We start from the raw sequence: 20,345 nt of genomic DNA on the forward strand, positions 1-20,345 counted from the left end.
AATGCATTGTCGATGAACTTTACTGTTGAGTGTGGATTTCTGCTGAGTCTTTATGAAGTGGATTGTCTGAGCCACGACGTTGAGGAGGCATCAATATCTGCCTTCATTTTTCATTCAGGGAACATTACTGCAGGGATGCTTTTAACTCTTTTATTCATCAGTTCATCTGACTGTTACAGGAGCCAAGAGGTGTTTCCCAGAAGGCCTCTGCATTGAAAGGATGCGGCCCCCTATCAGCTGATGGATATATGTGACTGTAATCTAGTGAGATGTGAGAAATGTTGAGTGTGTGTGTGAGACTCCAAAAAAGAGAATGTTAAGTGATGAATGGGTCAACACCAAATTATGCTCTTTGTCTCAGGTCTGTCGAACATCTCCCCTCCCATGTCACCGGGACGTCTCCATGGCGATGTTTAGCAGCGCAGAGCGGGCCTGGAACGAATCAGATGGCCTCGGATGGGACTCGGAGAGGAATGAGAGCTCAGAGGCATCGGGCCAGGATGAGCGTAACTACTACGCCATGTTGTTCTCGCTGCTCATCCTGGCCATCGTGTTTGGAAACGTGCTGGTGTGTCTGGCTGTGCTGAGGGAGCGTTCCCTCCAGACCACCACCAACTACCTGGTGGTCAGCCTGGCCGTGGCCGACCTGCTGGTGGCCTCGCTGGTCATGCCCTGGGCCGTGTACCTGGAGGTGAGGAGGTCATGGTGTCTGTTGTTCCCAACCCTTTTTCATCTGACGTACATCACATATCTCATATTTAATTTCAGTTTATTTAAAAAATAGATATCACCTCAACAGTGGATTAAAATATCAATTTTTTTCATGTATTTGAATTGACCTTAAACAATTTATCCATCACTTGAATCTTCCTGTTTTCACCGTTTCTCCATTCACTTGTGCTGATTATATAACTTATTACTTTTGAATGTCAAAAAAATCAATTACTGAGCTGAAGCTCTGAAGGGAAAGAAAGTGGAGAGGAAATACAGAGGATGTAAGATATTGAAATACCGATGCTTGGCAGTGAGGGAGATGCTGACTAGAGAGGATAACAGAGGAGAAAGATGACTTGTGTAGAGAGAAAAAGATCATTTGGAGCTTGTATAGGGATATCTGTGGGCGATAGGAAGCCAGTAATGATAAAAGGGGGGTTTAGATAGTGCTTCACTATTCATGTAGATCACACATAATTGCTGAGGGACATTTTTAATATGAACAAATTATGACTTCATTTGCTTTTGGTAATTGAGCTTCAAATGGCATAGAAGCAAATGCAAACCTGTGAATTTCATTATTTAAAACCGTTTATTATTTTATGTTCTAATGCCTTTTAGAACATGCCATCTAGAAACATAAAGGAGGGGGTAAGGATCCTGCTAGACCCACAACTGTAATGCAAGCACATATATATATTAATGTGCTGTTGAACATCTTCATTTTCATGAAAGCCTCTGGGTCAAATTGATATTTATGTTTGCTATTATTCTGTATTTGACCTTCACAGATTACCTGATAGTGTCACATAGTTTATCTGCTAATTGTCAATTTCCTCAGCCTCCATCTTTGTGGTGCTGTTCAGTAACTCCATTAATAACTGTACAGGCGTACGACACGATACAATGCTACTGAAAAATGTTTGTGTGAGCACACAATCGTGTGTGTGTGTGTGTGTGTGAGAGAGAGAGAGAGAGAGAGAGAGAGAGAGAGAGAGAGAGAGAGGCTCGGGGGTATCGAGTGTCTGGCTCAACGTGAGGTCTAAAAATCATCTGGTTGAAGTCCAGTTATGTTTAACAAGCAGCCACCTTGCTGCCCAAAGTTTGCTCACTGTCAGCAGAAAGCACTATTTCTCACAGTGTGCAGAAGATTTAACAGCAGGTCAACCATAAAAGAATAAAATAAATTAACACACTCAGTGAGCAGAAGCTGACAAATTAAACATAATTATATCCTGAAAGGTAATCTTAGGTCACCAGAAACCGTGTCTGGATTCAGTCATGAGTTGGTTGAACTTCCACGCAGGCAGTCATGCTGTTAGAGCATGTGCTACTTTTTTCATTACAGGGGAGACATTAATTAAGGAATAAGCCATTAAAAGATAGTATGACACAAAGGTATAATATTCATACAATTAGCAGGAATGTAAAGGTCAACAATGTCTTGGATAAGACTTGGAGAAAAAAGCGTATTAGTCCAGAGTTATCGGCAAAGACTTCCATCACCCTGCAAGCTCTAATCACAAGGATGGAGAATTAGCCTGTCGTGACCAGAGGGTTGCTGGTTTGCCTCTGCAGGTGTGTCACTGAGTAGCTCTCTCCACACTCCTCAGCAGGTACCAATCATGTGCCCTTGAGCAAGCCATCTTATCCCTGGATGGCACAGTTGGTGTATGACTTGTACTGGAGGAGAGAGCTCACTTTTCACAGTTCATCTTAAATGATGCTGCTCGGCCTCAGCAAAAATCCGGCCTAACGACGGAAGCATCTTAATTTGTAGTATGGAGTTTACCCCCTCTTTCAGTCCAAGATTTTATCAGTGGGGTTTTATTAAGCGGAGAATAAGGAGAACTGACAGGAAACACAAGATTAAGTGATACAAAGGCACTCCTGCACACCCTGCTGATTTACCCTTCGGTCAACATTTTGTTCCTCCCGCTTTTGTCAAGAAAGGTATCTATCAAAAATAGTAGTTTATTGTAACTTACTATTTTTACTTGAAACACAACTGATCCCTCTGACAGATGCTCCATCTCCTGTCCCATCGTCTTGATAATTGCTGCTCCTGCTTTGTATATTTTCTAAAAACATTTAGTAGACTTGACGGCTGTGAAAGTATAGATCACATACAGAATGTTCAAACACAGTCGATACGCAGTGTCTGCGAGCCCGACTGAGTCACCCTCATTATACTCGCACACACTTTTCTATATGTGCCCACATGTCTCAATCTTTTTGTGTGAGGGGGTGACTGAATACAAATACAAGTACTGTGTGCATGCTGTGCATATATATCGTGTGTATTGGTCTTATTTCTATTGCTAAGAAAACCAATTTAGATTAAAAGGATTATACTGCAAAGCCAAATAGAGGATATTTTCCATATGCCATGTTCCAGTTCCATATACTATTAATTGTCATATAATACTGTTTTTACAGTTAAATAAATCTGCATACTTTCATCGTTTTCTAAGTTTTTTGTTGCTCACCAGCATCGACAATTTATTCAGATTTTTGTAGCTGTGAGCAGCTCCTTTATTTCCATTGTGCAATGCATTGTGGGTCAACATTGTGCATCACTGTGATTTTATTAAACATACATACGTTTTTGTCACTTCTCCCAAGAAATAATGGTTCCCGCACTTCCCATCGTGGAATTCAATTGCATATTTGATGACATCCCCCCCTGCCTGCTTAACATCCACGTCTTTTAATCGTAATGTCCCCAGCTTGTGGAGAACATTATGCAACTGTTTCACAGACTGAGTGGTACTAACCATGTCAAGTTAACAGATTTTGATGTGTAAAATTAGTCCAGTGCTCCTTTTAAAAATGGAATGAGAATGACCATAAATGGGTTTGTGGTTAGGTTTGTATTGAGAGTTGTGTTAACGCAATGAACGACAGTTTGTCTCTGTGTGTGATTACTGCGGTCTCTGTGAGAGAAAATTTGCTGTCTATTTACATCTTCTTGCATGCATATGTGCGTGTGTTCCTGTGCATACCCCCATGTGTGCCTTCCGCCTCTCTTTGTAGGCGTATTCCCATCTCGGGCTCAGCATTCAGGCGATGGAGCTTGGATCCCATTTATTTTTGTCAGAGAGTTATTACCAGGCATCATGGAGTCTATAATGGAAACCGTCAGCCTGACCATTACTCTGAGGAGGTTTGGGGTCTTTAGAAGGGTGGCCAATGTCCTTTCAAAATTGAAAATATCCTTGAGGATGCTTGAATGTTATCGATGATGGTGCATCATCAAAGGACATTGACACGTTGCCCCTTGCATCTTGTGTTATCTGAGAACAAGTGACATAAACATATTTAATTCATGCATACATTTGCCTAATTAATATTTACAGTAGCATAAATGCTCACGTTCAATATCAAGGTGAATATGGGAGCATCTTTGGCATCTTATTCTTCCTGACCCTTCCTTTAAACATAGGTGAAACTATCTTCATGTGTGCATTTTCTCCTCTTCCTTGCCCTTCTGTCACATGTGCAAGAGTGTGCGCTCAATAGGTGCGTCACACTTCACGGTGAAGAAGGGAAAGAGAAACGTGTGCGTTGATAATTTGCCTGTCTGTCCTGTGCAGGTGGTCGGCGGTGCCTGGCTTTTCAGCCGGCTCTACTGTAACGTCTTTGTCACGCTAGATGTGATGATGTGTACCGCCAGTATCCTCAACCTGTGTGCAATCAGCATTGACAGGTGAGTGTGCAGTGTGCGTGTGTGCGTGTTTACCTTCATGCTGCAGTTATATTTTATGACTAAAGACATTTGCTGGGACACCTCTAGTGTAAATGTCATATCTACATTTTTCAAGGTCTTATTCGTTTCTTAACCTCACCTGACAGATACTTCAAAACGTCCCTGGAGAGAGAATATATTTCCTATCTTGCTCATATCCTCTTGATACATGTGTGTCAGTGTGTATTTGTGTGTGTGTGGTTGACAGAATGAGAGACTGTGAGGAAGAGACAAAAAACATTACACCTGATGTTCTCTGGTCTGTTTGTGTAGCCCTTTAAGCCCTAACCCTAACCCTAGCCCATAATCCTATTTATTGTTTGAGTTATGTTTAGAGGTTGTACATCGGGATTATATATTATTGTAGCCCTGATTTTTATGTTTGATTTGATACCTAACATGTTTTTTTTTTGGGGGGGGGGGGATTTATACCATGATTTTTTTCTTGATTTTCCCGATATATAATAGGGCTTAACAGGTTAATTGCTGTGCATTTATTTGCATTAATGAAGGAGGAACTGTGCCATGCATTCGTTTGAACCTATACAGTAAAAATACATCATGTATTTTAATTATTTATTTGCTTACTTTTCTTCTTGTGTCAGTTAATATTTTATTACTCACTACGGTCTTTGAACTTACTTTGAACCTGCAGGCATCAAGAGTTCAACTAGGCGACATATAAGTAATTAGGAACTACATAAGGACCGAAGCTTTCTCCAGGATGTATTCATACATTGAATATGTACTTTCGGATTGGGCGCTTTCATAAGATACTTGTCGTCAGGTGCAAAGTTGGTTTACCATTACCGACCAGGCAAAGCAACAGCTACCAGGGAACCCCAACGTCCTATCGGTCACCATGCCTCTGTTAGTTTTTAGTCATTTGATTAATAGTACATTTAATGAGGAATTTGCACCTCTTGCATACAAGAAAAAATAAGTTCGCTCTGCATTATCATTATCTAATAATGTGCCTCTGGCTTGTACTGTCAAAATGTCTTTTGAAAAATAATAATTGCAGTTTATATTGTATCACATGGTGCTTATATAATAACAATTTATCCAACGACAATGTGAAAACTTGTAGTGGTAAACCTACAGAGGAGAATCACATCAGTCTGCAGCTTCCCTTTGCTTTACGGAGCTTTAAAGTGAGTGTCAGCTCATTTAAACTTTACTGTTCATCATTTTCATTATAATGTTGTTTTCAGCGGCAACAGGCAGTTCTTTTCAGTGAAATAGCTCTAAAAACTCACTGTAAAGTACCTGCTCAGCACCAAACGTCAAAGAGACAAAGTTGGAGTCTAGCTGGTGAACAGGCGGAACATTTAGCAGCTAAAGAGATAAAAAAAATCCTCAGGATTTGTTAGAGACCAAAAAAGAGCTAAAGGAGCAATAATATTAGACTTACATTGGTCAGAAACACGAATCCATGATGATGATTGTTCTGTGACTGCTGGATGTGCAAACAGGCACACACGCACAACACTTTGCAGCCAGGACTGAGTCCTAATGGGAACTTAGAGGCACATGGCATGCTCAAAACAGATGGTTAATCAGGTCCTGGTCATGGACAATAAAAGGTACCAAACCCCTATTTTTTTTAATTGCACATGGTTACATGCCTGCTGTTACATGTGTTTAAGTGAAGGGGACGACGTTCTTTGGAGCCTTGTGGTTTTCTGTGATTATATTATATTATTATCTGTGAGTATAGGACGAGGTAACAACGCCGCTACAGCGCCACATACTTTGTGATGTGCTGAACTAAAGCGAGGCACCAGGGGCATTCTGTGTCACTGATAGTATTCAACACACCTGCATTACCGTTGCGACTGCATTGTTTATTCATGAGTTCATAGCAATCGTTACGGTTTTTGTGATAGTTGGGAAGATTTGTCGGCCATTAAAAGGAAGAGTCGAAGAAGGTTATTCCGAGGAGGTTCTTGCATCTAACGTCAAGGTGAAAGTGTTTGTGCAAGTACTTACAACATAGGTAATGTTTTGAGCGGTGTCTCAGAACACGAGCCTTGTTTCGTGCTCAAATAAAAGTGTAACTTAGAGCAGAACGTGATTAATAAATCATGTACATACTGTTTTACCTACTGTACTTTTTGATCTCCCCTCTCATTCAACCAGGCAGCAGCATTGCACGAGGGAAGAGTATTTTTAGTGAACGGCTGTGCCCTGCATCTTGCCTAGAGAAGTACCAGTGTAATTAGTCTGATGAGGATAAACAATCGTGGCAGTTATCTGGCTCTAAACAACATAACATCACATCCATTTTGGGTCGGGGTCCAGCGTAATTGCTGCCTCTTCCGAGCCTAGTTGTCCTGGGCTCATTATATACTTTTGGCGTACAGTGTGCTGATTAACTCTTAAATCAAAGCTCCACTTGGTTTATTGCTGAATACCCAAATTGTTTATGTAGAAAAATAGAAATGCCTGTTTTTCTGCTCCATTGTTGTTCTTGGCATCGCTAAAGTCCAGTTTTTTTCAAGGGTGCTCTTTTTCTCACTCTAATTACTCCATTTTACTGTATTATATCAGCAATTTTGTCTTCATTCAAATGTCACCAACTATTCTCTGTACGCACATATTTTTAAAGCTGGGCCGACAATACTATGTGTGTGTCTGCAGGTACACAGCAGTGGTGATGCCCCTCTTTTACAACACCACCCATTGCTCCAGGAAGAGAGTTTTTATGATGATAGCCACCGTGTGGGTCCTGGCCTTCACTGTCTCCTGTCCACTGCTGTTTGGTTTCAACACCACAGGTCAGATCAATGACATTATGACTCCATCTTGCTTGAGATGCGAACAATCAATGTTTTGCAGGATGCAAAATAGAATTCAAGGCACTATGTTAATATGAAAATCAGGGTCAAATTTCAGATTTTTAGTGGGACATGAAATGCAATCCAGAATGAAAATTCTGGATTGCATTTCATGTCCCACTAAAAAGCAGAATTTTGAGGTGAAGGTTGAGGTGCACTCCCTCAATTCAGCATGTCAGAGTCAATTTACTAGTCATGGGCTGTACTACTCAGCTTGTGAAAATGTCGTATAATCTTTTCTGTGACTCTGTTTTGAGCTTTGTCAAGCATGAGAAAATGACCACTGATGATGAGACTTGATGCTTCAAGTGTTACAGGGCTCTCAAGTGTCACGCATTGAGCGTGACTGTCACGCATTTCGGTCTTAAGTCACGCCCTCCCGCCACACATCGTATTTCTCACGCTGAAAAAAAACTCTAGGCTATTTAATGTGCCGCAGCGCGCAAACATGACCTGGTCGCGCTGCCCTCACCATGGAGGAATCAAGCACGTCTCCCCCGAATCCCCTGCCAATCAATAAAAAGAAATGGGCTACACGAATAGCCAATCAGAAAAAACGTATCTGTTGTATCTGGTGAAATGTAATTCCCCCCCCCCCCCCCCCCGAGAGAGAGAGAGAGAGAGAGAGAGAGAGAGAGAGAGAGAGAGAGAGAGAGAGAGAGAGAGAGAGAGAGAGAGAGAGAGAGAGAGAGATCACTCTTACCTGTCTTAAAACTTGAGAGCCCTGAGTGTTATAAACTGGAGCATGTTGAGTTTCAAAGACATGGCCGTTCATGTCATATCGTGAAGGCTGTAATCAGGAGCAGCTGAGGGGAAGAGTTTTAACTCAAAGTCCCAGTTATTCTAATATAATACATTTGAATCAGCTCATTTAAAAACACGTATACACCATTTGTTTGCATGTGTTTTCACTTGTTTATGTAAATAAGCATTTATACTATATTAACTATTTAAATGCATTGACTACAAGGTTATTAGGGAAGGTCATTTGGTCTCAATTTGCAATAACAGGGACTTTTTGGGGGCAATGTATTAAAGCCACTGGACATTGTTGCATATATCATATCATAGCATCCACAAAATCAAGTAAAAAAAAAAGTCTAATTTGACTATTTAGACCATTTTTCAATCACATTTTCTCTCACTTGTTTTGATCATCTAGATAAACTGTGCATGCACTACCTGCTAATGATGAGCTGTATCATTGCTAACATAAACTACATGCCAAGCAAAAGCAAAACATACATTTTCTTATCTCAGGTAGCTAAGGTAAACTAAGGTAAAATGTCTCCCTTTTTTAACTTTCAAATATTGCAATGGAGGTTGAATGAGGTTACTGTCTGAGGAGAAATGGTGTGTCTTTGATAGTTATGACTGATGTGTTTGGGGTATTATTCATGTTCTACATAAATGAACAATAACTTACTTGCTGTGCCAATGAAATTGCGTCTTCTGCATTTGTGTGACGAAGAATGAACCACCAAACAATAAAACGAATAAAGAGATAAACATTTTTAATAAGCACTGATACATGACTGCACATACACAATCAAGGGCATTAGTCAGAAACAATGTAAAGCTACTAACAGAGATACGGCCATTTGGTTTAGTCCACTTACAATCAATGCAAAAATAATGGCTGCTGCAGGAATCCAACTTGTTTGTCAGTATGCAACCACGCATCAACATTGGAAGGAGGGACCAGTGGGTTCACATGAGGTCTAGGGTCCTTCAGCGCCCTTCAAAAGAAAGGCATTGAAAAAGAACAGCTCTGCTAGACAAAAACTGTGCCTCACTAAACAATATGAATCTAGAAACTGAAGGTGGTCTGGAATGTGGCTAGAAATAGATTTTATCTGTCTGTTCTCTCTTCTCTCTGTCTGTGTATTGATCCAGGGGAACATTCAGGGAGAGGCAAATCACTTAAACTTGTTCATGCCACTGCCATGCAACATGCATTTCACAGCTGTGTCTTTTTTTATATTTTAATTTACAGCACTATTAGCTCATTTGATAGCTATTTAATTCTAAATTGATCTACACCCTATTATTATTTCAATTAGCCTCTTTTTCTGATTTAATGGTGCAATTATTGTCAAATCAATCACACCTCCACCGCACAGTCATCGTGGGATTTAGTATGCATGCAGAATATGAAAGGAGACAGGTCATGAAGGTTATTTTCACCGGGTCAGAGGTTGGCTATAAATGACGCATGTGAGTTTTAGGCCGTTTTGCATAATGATATTTTGTTTTTGACTCAGATGACCCCACGGTGTGCTCCATCTCCAATCCCAACTTTGTGATCTACTCCTCTGTGGTGTCCTTCTACCTGCCGTTTATTGTCACTCTGCTGGTCTACATCCGCATCTACGTCTTCCTTAGGATGAGGCGAAAGAGGATCATCTTCGGCCAGGCCAGCAGGAAGGTGCAGCCAGGCTCAACTCCGCTGTCTGTGGTCAGTCCGTTATCTTATTTCCTTTGTCAGTGTTTTCACTTTTACTAAATGATGGTACTCCAGCTGCAGGCGTAAAGATGTGTTATCATTTATTTATGACTTACTTACATTTTCAACTTCGGACTAGATATGTATTATTGTTCATTACTTATGTATGTCTGCTAACACTAATGACTGCAGACTTGATGGGGTATTATCGTATATTTATGACACATTTAGATTTATAAATGTATAAATCTGTTGGCTTATTAGAAGCCATTGACCTTTAATTATTGACTTATTAATTACTTGACTGTTGATGACTCAAGAACAGTGACATTTTTCACATCCTGTCAACTGAAAAGTTGTCTTATCAACAGCTTATAATTGATCTATAAAACATTAGTACATTATTTATTAACCATTAATCCAGGCATCAGTTACAACATGTAAACCCCTGTATGACGGTTGTCTTTTAATTGAATTATTGTACAAGGAAATGTACCATTGTCCACCATTTCATAACCTTTTAGATCTGATAGTGTAAGGTCCAAAATGCAGGAATAATATTATCAAATGCTCTTTCCCTCAACCAAAGCCTTGTATTTCTCATGTAGATACAGTCTCTTTCCTTCATTCACTTCCTTTATACTCATAATTACTTGCAAATTACAATTCACCTTTATCTTGGACCTTTTCTGTCGGACCTCCACCAAAACCTCATTAGAGTTAAAGAAAACGCTTTAGTCCCAAAACACTCTGTAAAATAAGTAATTTGCAGGTTAAAATGTTCAGAGTAAATGTAGGCTGCGTGCCATTGGCCTTTCAGATGAACGGAGGTCATGGATGAAATGTGTTAAAACAAATTAGAGTTCAGTTTATGAGCAGAGGACACAGCTGTCACCAAAAAAACTGAAGTTGTTCTTAATTAAAATGGCTTGTCAAAGTAAAACATTTTCAGTTTAAAAACGTTCTCTGTGCTGGCCTCTTTGAGGTCGTTTACACAATACTATATCAGTTCTTGGAGGAAAAAAACAAACACAAAGAACTTTTGTTTAGCCAAGAGGAACAAGAGACACAGAGTTGTATGGATAGATTGATAGATAGATAGACTGATATATATGGTCAATGAAATATGAAGGATCTCTCTGCTAAGGGATTTATGTTCATTTTGAGAAGCAATTGGACTTTTGTTCTCAACCAGCTGTCAGGTCTTTGATCACACCATCACTCTAGTACTCGTCACAGTTACATCTATCATATAAATGACGGCTTTATCTCTTAACCTCGGGCAAGGAGACCCCGGGTCATGTTCTGTGCATCTGTATCTACTCTAAAAAAAAAATCTGGTGTATAAAATAACATTATTATTACATCCTGTAGCATGACCAGCATTTCCATATCCAGAAGCTTCCTGTGTTATGTGGTGCCCTCCATTTTTCCCTTCATTGCACACTAATTCACAGTCAAGTCCTCTATCGTAACAGCAGTTAACAGATAATTGGTTGTGGTTGTGCCTCAGTTTGGGATCTCATCCATGGGTAAGATCCAAGCCCTGGAGGAGATCAGACTAAGAGAGTTATAATGGAAGTGTGTTTTGAAATAACATAATAGGACTCAGTCAACTGAGGGATATTGATATGAAGAAGTGACTTATCTTTATTTCTGCTGTGAGCTTTAATTGAGTCACGCGGCGTTTGGAAGCGTCGAAACATAACAGATGTGAGTCCTAATTGATGTCGTTCTGAGACGCTCACCAAGATTTCTTGGAGGTTTGACAAAACAATCCTCTGAGATGCAAAGAGATGAATCAAGAACTTTTCAAGTGAATGTCAAAAACCTGTAGATTGATGTGGTAGAGGTGTTTGGATAAGATGAGGAGTTTAAGTATTTCTCTGAAACAAATGCTCTATCCTTTCATCTCCTAGGAGACCTGTCTGCAAGAAGAGACTCCCAAGGCAAAGCAAGACTTGTCCCCTATAAGGATTAAAGTGGTAGGTGCTATTTTAAACTAGAGATGAAAACACAACCGTTCTTGAATAGATCTTTTTTCAGTGCTCTAGTTTTGCAGAACGCCACTCAGCCTGACTAGCTCTCCTATCGACTGTGTTGGCGTATTGTGACACGGTGGCACTCAAGGTGGTTCTGATTTTAGCTTTTCATGTGAGTCTGTCTGCGTGTATAATCATGCACACAGTTTGGCGTTCTAAAGTGATTCTAAAGCGTGGCTTGTTGGCTTTCGTCACCTGGTCACCTGTCAGATGAGCAACATCTGTGGGTGACGCACTGCATCTGCATATTCCACAGACTGCTCAAAGGCGGCAAGATTAATGATCTGTATAGTTTTCCCCTGAGGAAAATGAGTGATGAGAAGATTTAAATTCATGTTTCGGGCTGTACTGAAAATACACATTACACAATACTTAAAACTTTAATGTCGCTTCTTATCACTCCAAGGGGAAAGGCTCATTTGAGCTGTAGTTGCTGAATTTGCTGAGTTTTAGAAAGTGGAAATATTTGCTGTAGAGTGCATTTGCACTGATGTATGCCAAACGTTAACTGTGCATCTGTGATTTAAAAACTCAGAGTGGAGGTGCCACTTGACTCACTGGAGTAGTCTCAGTGTCTAACATTTTCCAAATGAGGTCCAAAGCAGGTCCAGATGAACGTAATAACGTCAATGTGTAGGAGAATAAACAATGAACTGAGCAATGAACTGTGATTACTTCAAATTAAATTGTTAAAGCCGCCGTTTTTTTTTGTGGCAATTTAAGACAGCAGAACAAGCTGAAAACACAAACTTGACGCATTATTTCCATATTAATTTATTAGCAAACAGTCATATGTACACATTGACCAGAGACATTTAAGCTTGTGTTTCTTTCTTTCTTGACACCTGTAAAATGTCCAATGCTCCGTCCTTTCGCCATGTGTTAGAAATATTGTTAGTCGACACCAGTTGTAAAATCATTAATCAGGACATTTATTCTTTGCAAAGAAGGAACAGAGTCAGAAATGCGACGTAGTGCTTAACAAATTGCACATCCTAGACTGCTCTTTGAACGAGCGGAGAGCCTCCCTTATATACATAACATACAGTCTTAAAGAAGCCCTCATGACTTCTTGCACTTATCATGAACCATGGCAGGTAGCATCCAGTGGAGGATTATCAAAGCTTTTTTGCTGAAATGTGCTGCCTGTTGTTGACAGTGAACCAAAACATCACGTTTGGTGATGTTTTCTGAAGCTGGTTCGTCTCTACAACCGGCACCTTCTATATTTCACTTGATGTATTGTTCATCGCCTAAAAACAATTTGTGCAGCTTTAATGACTTAACATACAAGGAAACTATTGCAATGATTACATTATTAAATATGTGCGATGATTGTATGGCATCTCCTCATTGGGTATCATTTGTCCTGACAGCAGACTGTAGAGGCTTCAGGTCCCTCTAAGGCCAACCTTTTGTCAGGATGCCTGTGGCGCAAATGGCCAAAGACGGGACCCGTGGAGAACTCTATGCTGCCCCCAGTGGACACGCAGAACTGCTGCAGCATAAGCCACGCCTCCTGCGGTCGCACCGAGATGGATCTGGAGCAGCAGCGAGAAGAAGAGGAAGCAGAGGACAATAACCAGAATGAGCGGCCTTCTTTCAGGATGGGCTGCGAGGTGAAGGATCTGTCGAATGGACGAACACACACGTCACTGCGGCCGACGGCTCATTCCATCAATAATCCACGATTCAGGAGCATGCACGCACGGGAGAAAAAGGCTACTCAGATGCTGGCCATTGTGCTTGGTGAGTGGAAATTGTCCTAATTGGGATAAGGTGAATGAAAATGTGAATGTCATGGAAACACCTAATGCAATGTTAGAGAAAGTTGCTTATCCTGCTTCAACTCCTTTAACATTTCCGTGATGGTCTTTTCTGCCTAGAGTACCCCGGTCACCTGTTCTGTCTCTCGCCTGGTGGTGATGGCACCAGCATATTTTCTTACTGTGTGCGTCAGCTACATATTTTGCAGAGCCACAATAAATCAAGTTCAAATGTCAGAAATGGCTGGCTGGTTCCACAGTGTGTGTCCACACTTGCTTTGGCTCCTGACACAGCTTCCACACATTCCAATTATCTGCCAGGTTGCTACAAGGCTGGTCAAGTTAGCTCTGGCTTGCAATAGATCTTGCTGAAAACAAAAATGTAATCAGAGGTGTCTCATTACATTACGCTGGTGTCAGTGGAACATTTGGCAGACATTCAGAAAATGATTTCCTGTCCCGCCCACTGACCACCTGCTTTTCAGCAAGCAGACCACTGATTTTGTGACCCCAATTATAGTGCTTGAATGTTATGTGTCAAGTATGCTGCAGTATTAGTAGTTGTTTAAAAACAATAAGTGCCTTGTTGGCTGCTGCTCGGCATACTGAGTGACTTGACAACACTTGCCTATATTTACCACACACTAGAGGTTAATTGGGAACCAAAAGTGTTAAAATTGACACGTGCTTAGCTTGCCAAGCTTTTCATTCTAGCATGAATACGATGCAGTCTCAGTTTTCAACGAGCAGCTTACTCGAAAATCATCGTAATTTTTTTAACTGTTTGTCTTTTATATGAAAGTGTAATAATATGAAAGTAAAAGGGCCCACCCCGGAATTTGTTGGCTGAAATAACTAGAAGATTTGTTTTCAGATGTAGTGTTACCTAACGAATATTAACACCATGAGTTTGTTGTAATATATGACTTCCATCAGATTTGTTTAATAGTTGCATATTGGGGATTTTTCAAGCGTAACCACAATAATAACATTGTAGTTTGCTAATGGCTATTAATTATTATTTATTATTAGCTAACTGTGAGCTTTGAAAGTAACCCATTGTTACTGTTGTTAGTAAGCTATTTAGCTGGGCACGCTAATATATTCGGTTGGTACTCTAAATTCAGATATAGGAGCAGTATATATATATATATATATATATATATATATATATATATATATATATATATATATATATGACCCCACATAATAATAATATAAACTACATTTATTATTATACATTACTAGCTAATTCTGAAAGAAATGCTAGGTGAGGCTACTACTGTTGGTGGCAAGCTAGTGAGATAGTCGAGCATGCTAACATATTCAGCTTACGACCAAGCAGATAAACATACTGTTTCTTACAATTTTGCTCTTGTGTTTTTGGTTTTGCCCTCTCTCTATACCTCTCTGCACTCTGGCTGCTCCAGGGGTGTTTCTCATCTGCTGGCTGCCTTTCTTTGTGACTCACATTCTGAACACCCACTGCAGGACATGCTACGTGCCTCCTGGGCTATACAGTGCTTTCACCTGGCTGGGTTATGTCAACAGTGCCCTCAACCCTATTATCTACACCACCTTCAACATTGAGTTCAGACGGGCCTTCATCAAGATCCTCAGCTGCTGAGGAAGACAGTGTGTCAGGACAATTAAAATGGAAATTAGGCTGTGCACTCAAGCATGGTGCACATTGTAAACACAACAGTGACCGCAGGTGTACGCTGGTCATGGTACACATAAGCAAACCTGTCCCAGGAGTTACACAGCGGAAGCAAGGTGAAGCATGAAAAACAACACTCTGTGGTATGCAATAAATAAATTAAAAAAAGAGACTATTACTTCAAAACAGACTTTTTTCTGCAACAGGGCTGGGACTCGATTTGAACAGCAGTACTCCTCAAATAAGACCTACATTTTTAATGCATACAGTCTTGTTGATAGCACAAGTTGTTCGACTTTATTGTGAATATCTTGTACAGTATGTGTGCTGCTCTATAGGCAGAGGACTTTTCAATCGATGTACGCCTGGAAGCTCTTTGGAGCCAAGATGAAGCTTTGAGGCTGATGAATTGATCGTAGAGCTGCGGGCCATTTTGTCCTGAGGCCCGCTGCACTGTGTGGATTAACTGATGATTCTCACCTTCCCCTTTCACCCCGTATTCACTATAATCACCATCGGTTACTCTCCAGTGCATGCACACACAAAATGTCAAAGGCGTTCACTTGAATTGAATCGTTTTCAGTCCCTGCCAAGACTCACATCATTTTGAAGATTGTCATATATGTTGATGTGGAAGCATTGTGCTCAATGTGGATAAAAATGTGAGATTTTGATGTAAATCACAGTGAAAACAGTTTCAGTGTTGTTTTTTTTAAAGGGACAGTCTGTTTATTAGCAAAACTCCCTTAAATTTAGAGTTGCCTGCTGGATAGCAGGAGCTTCATGATGTTAATAAATCAAGCAGGATTGTAAATTGTGATGTGAGCAGGACTGTCATGCACAGAGCATTAACTGCAGTGTGCTGTAAATAAAAAAACTAATGAAATGTTTCCAGGCTATTTATACACAGTAGGTATAATACAGCTTGTATGCATTTGGATGTCTTAATGTTGCTGATGGGAGACACCATCAGATATTGGTGAATAAAAGTCTATGAGTGCCTTCTGGGAGGAACACTAGAGAAACCCAGCTGAGTGAACAGGATATTGGGAGATGTAGAGACAGAAAAAAGAAACAACAGTATGAGAATGATGAAAAACACTATACGAGATCGGGGATGATGGGAGAGCAGAGTGGGAAGGAGTAAAGCCGAAAATAAATAAAGTGAAAGAACAAGAATCAGAAGGAAAAAAGGTGCAGAGAAGGGTGAGGGGGGTGTCAGCCTTTCTCAGTCTGTATTTTAAGCTCTTATTTCTCTAAGAAGCATGAACACCTGCACCCCTGACACTTTACGTTGACTCAGACTCGCTCCACTGAGACCACTTATGGTGATGAAGCACCAGGTGTGTGTGTGTGTGTGTGTGTGTGTGTGTGTGTGTGTGTCACTCTATTTATGGAGGTAGGCTTATCAAAAACCTTCAGTTTTTGATAAGCATAATGCCAATAACCTATAGTGTTACTATGTTATCCTTCTCTAAAAAATCTTTATACAACCAGAATAAATATTTAAAACATATTTATATGTGATAGATAAGTCTTTAAAATATAAAGACTTAATGGTGTAATCAGGACATAAACAAACTGAGGTTGAGATTCATGATGTTTGCTCTTCTGTTCTGTAAATTAATTTGAGTGTGAATTCATTCAATTAACGATGCGTTTTAGGTCATAAATACTGCACAGCTGTGCACATGTGCCTCTAGATTAAATCGAGTCATTCAGAGACAATAAGAACAAACCTCCTACTGTAAATTAACTGCAAATGAGCCCAAAACTCTAAAGGCTGGGAGTTGCTCGATCCCCAGAGGATGATACGTACATTACATTCAATGATATGAAGCAGATCCATGAATCAAACACATTGATGATATTACATCTTCAACAGCAGTGAGGCTAAAACACTTGTCTTTAGATGTCTTGGAAGGAAAGGTTACAGGGTCATAAAAACATAGAAGAGTTTCCCTTTGGGAGCTTGAATGTGATCATCCAATTTCAAGGCAATCAGCGTTTTACATTGAAAGAAATCTTGTGTGCAAAGTTGACCTTTTTATTCTGAAGGTGATGCAAGTGCATGGAGAGCTCATTCAGTGTCTAAAATTGTGTGCCTTATTCACTTTATTCCTAGCCTTAACTAGGGCGCTTCTGGATTGCATCACCAGATACATTTGTGACGTAGTGATCATTCAAGTCACATCTCTGATGGGATATTCTCATTCCGTGTGGATGCTTGTATTTGTCTCCGGACTGCATGAAACGTGGCCAATAGTATCTGACATAAAAGAAGAATTCACACTTGACAAATTAAAACCAAAATCCTGAAGAACTCTCTAAATTTTTCTTTTAAGTCTTTAAACTCGTGATCAAGACCACAAACTCATTTTCACAAATGTTTAGTGAGGTAATAAATCAAATGAGAAATAGGGTCAGAATTCTTTTGGCAACCAGAGGACTCACCCCGGGCGGCAGTGGTGTAGTGGCTATTACTGTCACCTCACAGCGAGACATGGTGTATTTTTAATCATGTCAATTTTACAACATACTATACCATAGAAATATAATGAACATTAAACTGTTTTCCTTGATGATTTGACAGATACAAAAAAACCTAGTAATTGTTGGTAATTATTATGGTGACAACCTCGACATTTGGGCATTAAAGTGTTGTCGCAGCTTGCCAGGAAGTGGTAGCAAGTGAGACAAAGGAACCATTAGATGAGATGGGATGTGTTGTTGAATTGCAAAGTTGTATCCATTTGCTCTGGCTCTCTACAGCTCTATAATTCTAACGTTACTACTCTACTGCTCGTTTTAGTTGTTACTACAAAACATTTTTAAAAAATCATCCTCAAGGTCTGAAGCTCTCCAAACTGTCTTCTAACCGCCTGAGCCATTGAATCACACAATTCACGGTCTCTTTAAGCTTTTTACTCGTTCCTTTAGAAAAATGGCCTTCAAATCTTACTGGCCCTCAGAAAGTATCGATCCTTCAACCTCAGACTTGCCAAACAGTCTCATAACAGACTGATCCACTATATCACACAGCTAAACTCTCTTCAGAGACAGTTTTTTACTCTTATTCCATCCAAGACGTACTGACCCTCAATAAGAATCAAACCCACAACAGTTTTCCACCTGAGATGGAAAGCAGTGCAGACACTTCCCTCAACATTGTCTCATCCAGGGAGACTCAAATGGGGTTCTGTGTCGATGAAATGGTCTGACTGGAAAAGCAGAGCAATAACGTATGGCTAATGCAAAGACAGGAAGAAGTATTGTATGCCATAAAAATGCCATGGTATTATTTCATAGAAAGTCATAGTATAGTGTGACATAACATGTCATAAAAAGTATGGTACAGTATGCCATGAATATACATATATATATATATATATATATATATATATATATAATAGTGAAAATATAGTAAGAATTTAGTAAAAAGCCATAAAAAAGTATACTATTAAAATAGTCGTAGTATATTATACCATAAAACGTCATAAAGACTTGTCAAAGTATAGATTGCTATAAAAGTAAAATATTTTATAGAACTATCAAAACGTAGTATATAGTATGTCCTAAAAAAAATCATAAAATATGTAATAAATAAGTAATTGTAAAGTGTCAAAGTAAAGTATAGTATGCCATACAAATGTGGTAGAAAATCATAGAATAGTTTGCCAAAAAATAGAAAGTAAAAAGTCTACTATGATCTCTTATTTTCTATTTTAACATACTTTTTTTTACATACTAAAAGTAGAAATGGAGTGTCATTTTCTTTGGCATGGTGCTCTCTAAGCTGTTCTAACCCTCAATATTTATATCAACACCATACTAACTGATTTTAACAGGTTTACATGCAATGCATCTTTGTGTGTCATTGCGTATGCTGTGCAGCTTTATGCATATATGCATGAATGGATACATACACAGGCTGTGGGGGTATTATTAATTGCTGCATGACATGCATGAGTCTGATGTGCACATCTCTGTGAAAACACAAACAGGTGCTTGCCTTTCTTCATGCCTGTATACATTTGTGAGGCGTGCATGATGGAACACGTGTACATAGGTCTAAGTGAGCGAGAAGGATCAACGTGAATAAGCCCTTCCATGGGTGAAAGTCAGTGGGAGGGTCTCACTGTATTTATAGTTGAGGATGGCACGTTGAAAAGAGGAATGCAATTAATGCGATGCAGAATCTGCATGTTTCTTCAAAAGGAAGAGGATGTTTGTGCGAGTGATGGCTGCTCATTGTTTAATTACTCACATGAGATCAGACTCCTGTGTGTTTGTACACTTTCTAAAATCCCTGCTGCTTTGCATGTTTGTGACTGAGGAGGCAAAACACAAAGGCTTAGTGAACTAAAGTGCAACCGCTCCAGTTCCTGCACAAATCTTGTTCTGCTTCTATTCTTTGTATTCATTGATATGAGAGGCTTGGTGCATTTCTGTGGGTGCACAGACATTGTTTCAGTCCTTATAGCAACGGATAAAGAGGTTGATTAAGGTCAGTGATACACGCCTTGACTGACATTCAGTCTGTCCTTCTCTTTTTCCACAGTTGCCTCACACTTTTTTCCACCCACCAGTGTGTCAAATCAGCACAATAATCATCCTCCCATCCCTGATGTCCATACACTTCCTGCTGTTACTGATAATTGTGTGCCATTTTAAGGTTAAACGGTTATGTGTGAGGAGGGAACCAGTCCTGCGGTGTTGGGAAATGAGTTCTTGCATTTTGACTGCACACAATGTAACACATAAAAATAGTAGTATCTCTCTCTAGGAAAACCTCTTGGGACATTCAGGATAAATGTGACCACGATGCAAAAATCAAAAACCCTGGTCCTTTTTTCCATTTCAGGAAGTTTGCATTGGTTGGTTATGGTTAGGATCAAGTTTAGTGAATGAATGTGAGTAAAACGTTTTACCGTTTTGTTCGATAAAAAAAATCATAAAAGTGGCGTTCATTTCATTTGTGAAGATTATCTTGCAGGATCTTAAATTTGTTTTAGCAACAGAGCTTTTTTTCTGCAATGATCCAAAATCCAATAAAAAGATATCATTGACTTTTTGACAAAGGAATGAGTGTCTGGCTGATGGATGTGTAAAACTATCCGATGGCTGTG

The 20,345-nt window shown here is 39.7% G+C and overlaps 1 protein-coding gene across 1 annotated transcript; it reads left to right on the forward strand.

Moving 5' to 3' along the window:
• Positions 1–403: 403 nt before the first annotated feature.
• Positions 404–15,183, forward strand: drd3 (dopamine receptor D3; the record flags this gene model as incomplete). Its single annotated transcript, XM_079234521.1, has 7 exons — positions 404–691; positions 4,311–4,423; positions 7,106–7,242; positions 9,567–9,760; positions 11,668–11,733; positions 13,167–13,539; positions 14,987–15,183. The coding sequence occupies 7 exons, from the start codon at positions 404–406 to the stop codon at positions 15,181–15,183; spliced, it is 1,368 nt and encodes a 455-aa protein (XP_079090647.1).
• Positions 15,184–20,345: the final 5,162 nt, after the last annotated feature.

The sequence above is a fragment of the Taurulus bubalis genome (assembly GCF_910589615.1).
Source record: "Taurulus bubalis genome assembly, chromosome: 18".
NCBI classification, from domain to species: domain Eukaryota; kingdom Metazoa; phylum Chordata; class Actinopteri; order Perciformes; family Cottidae; genus Taurulus; species Taurulus bubalis.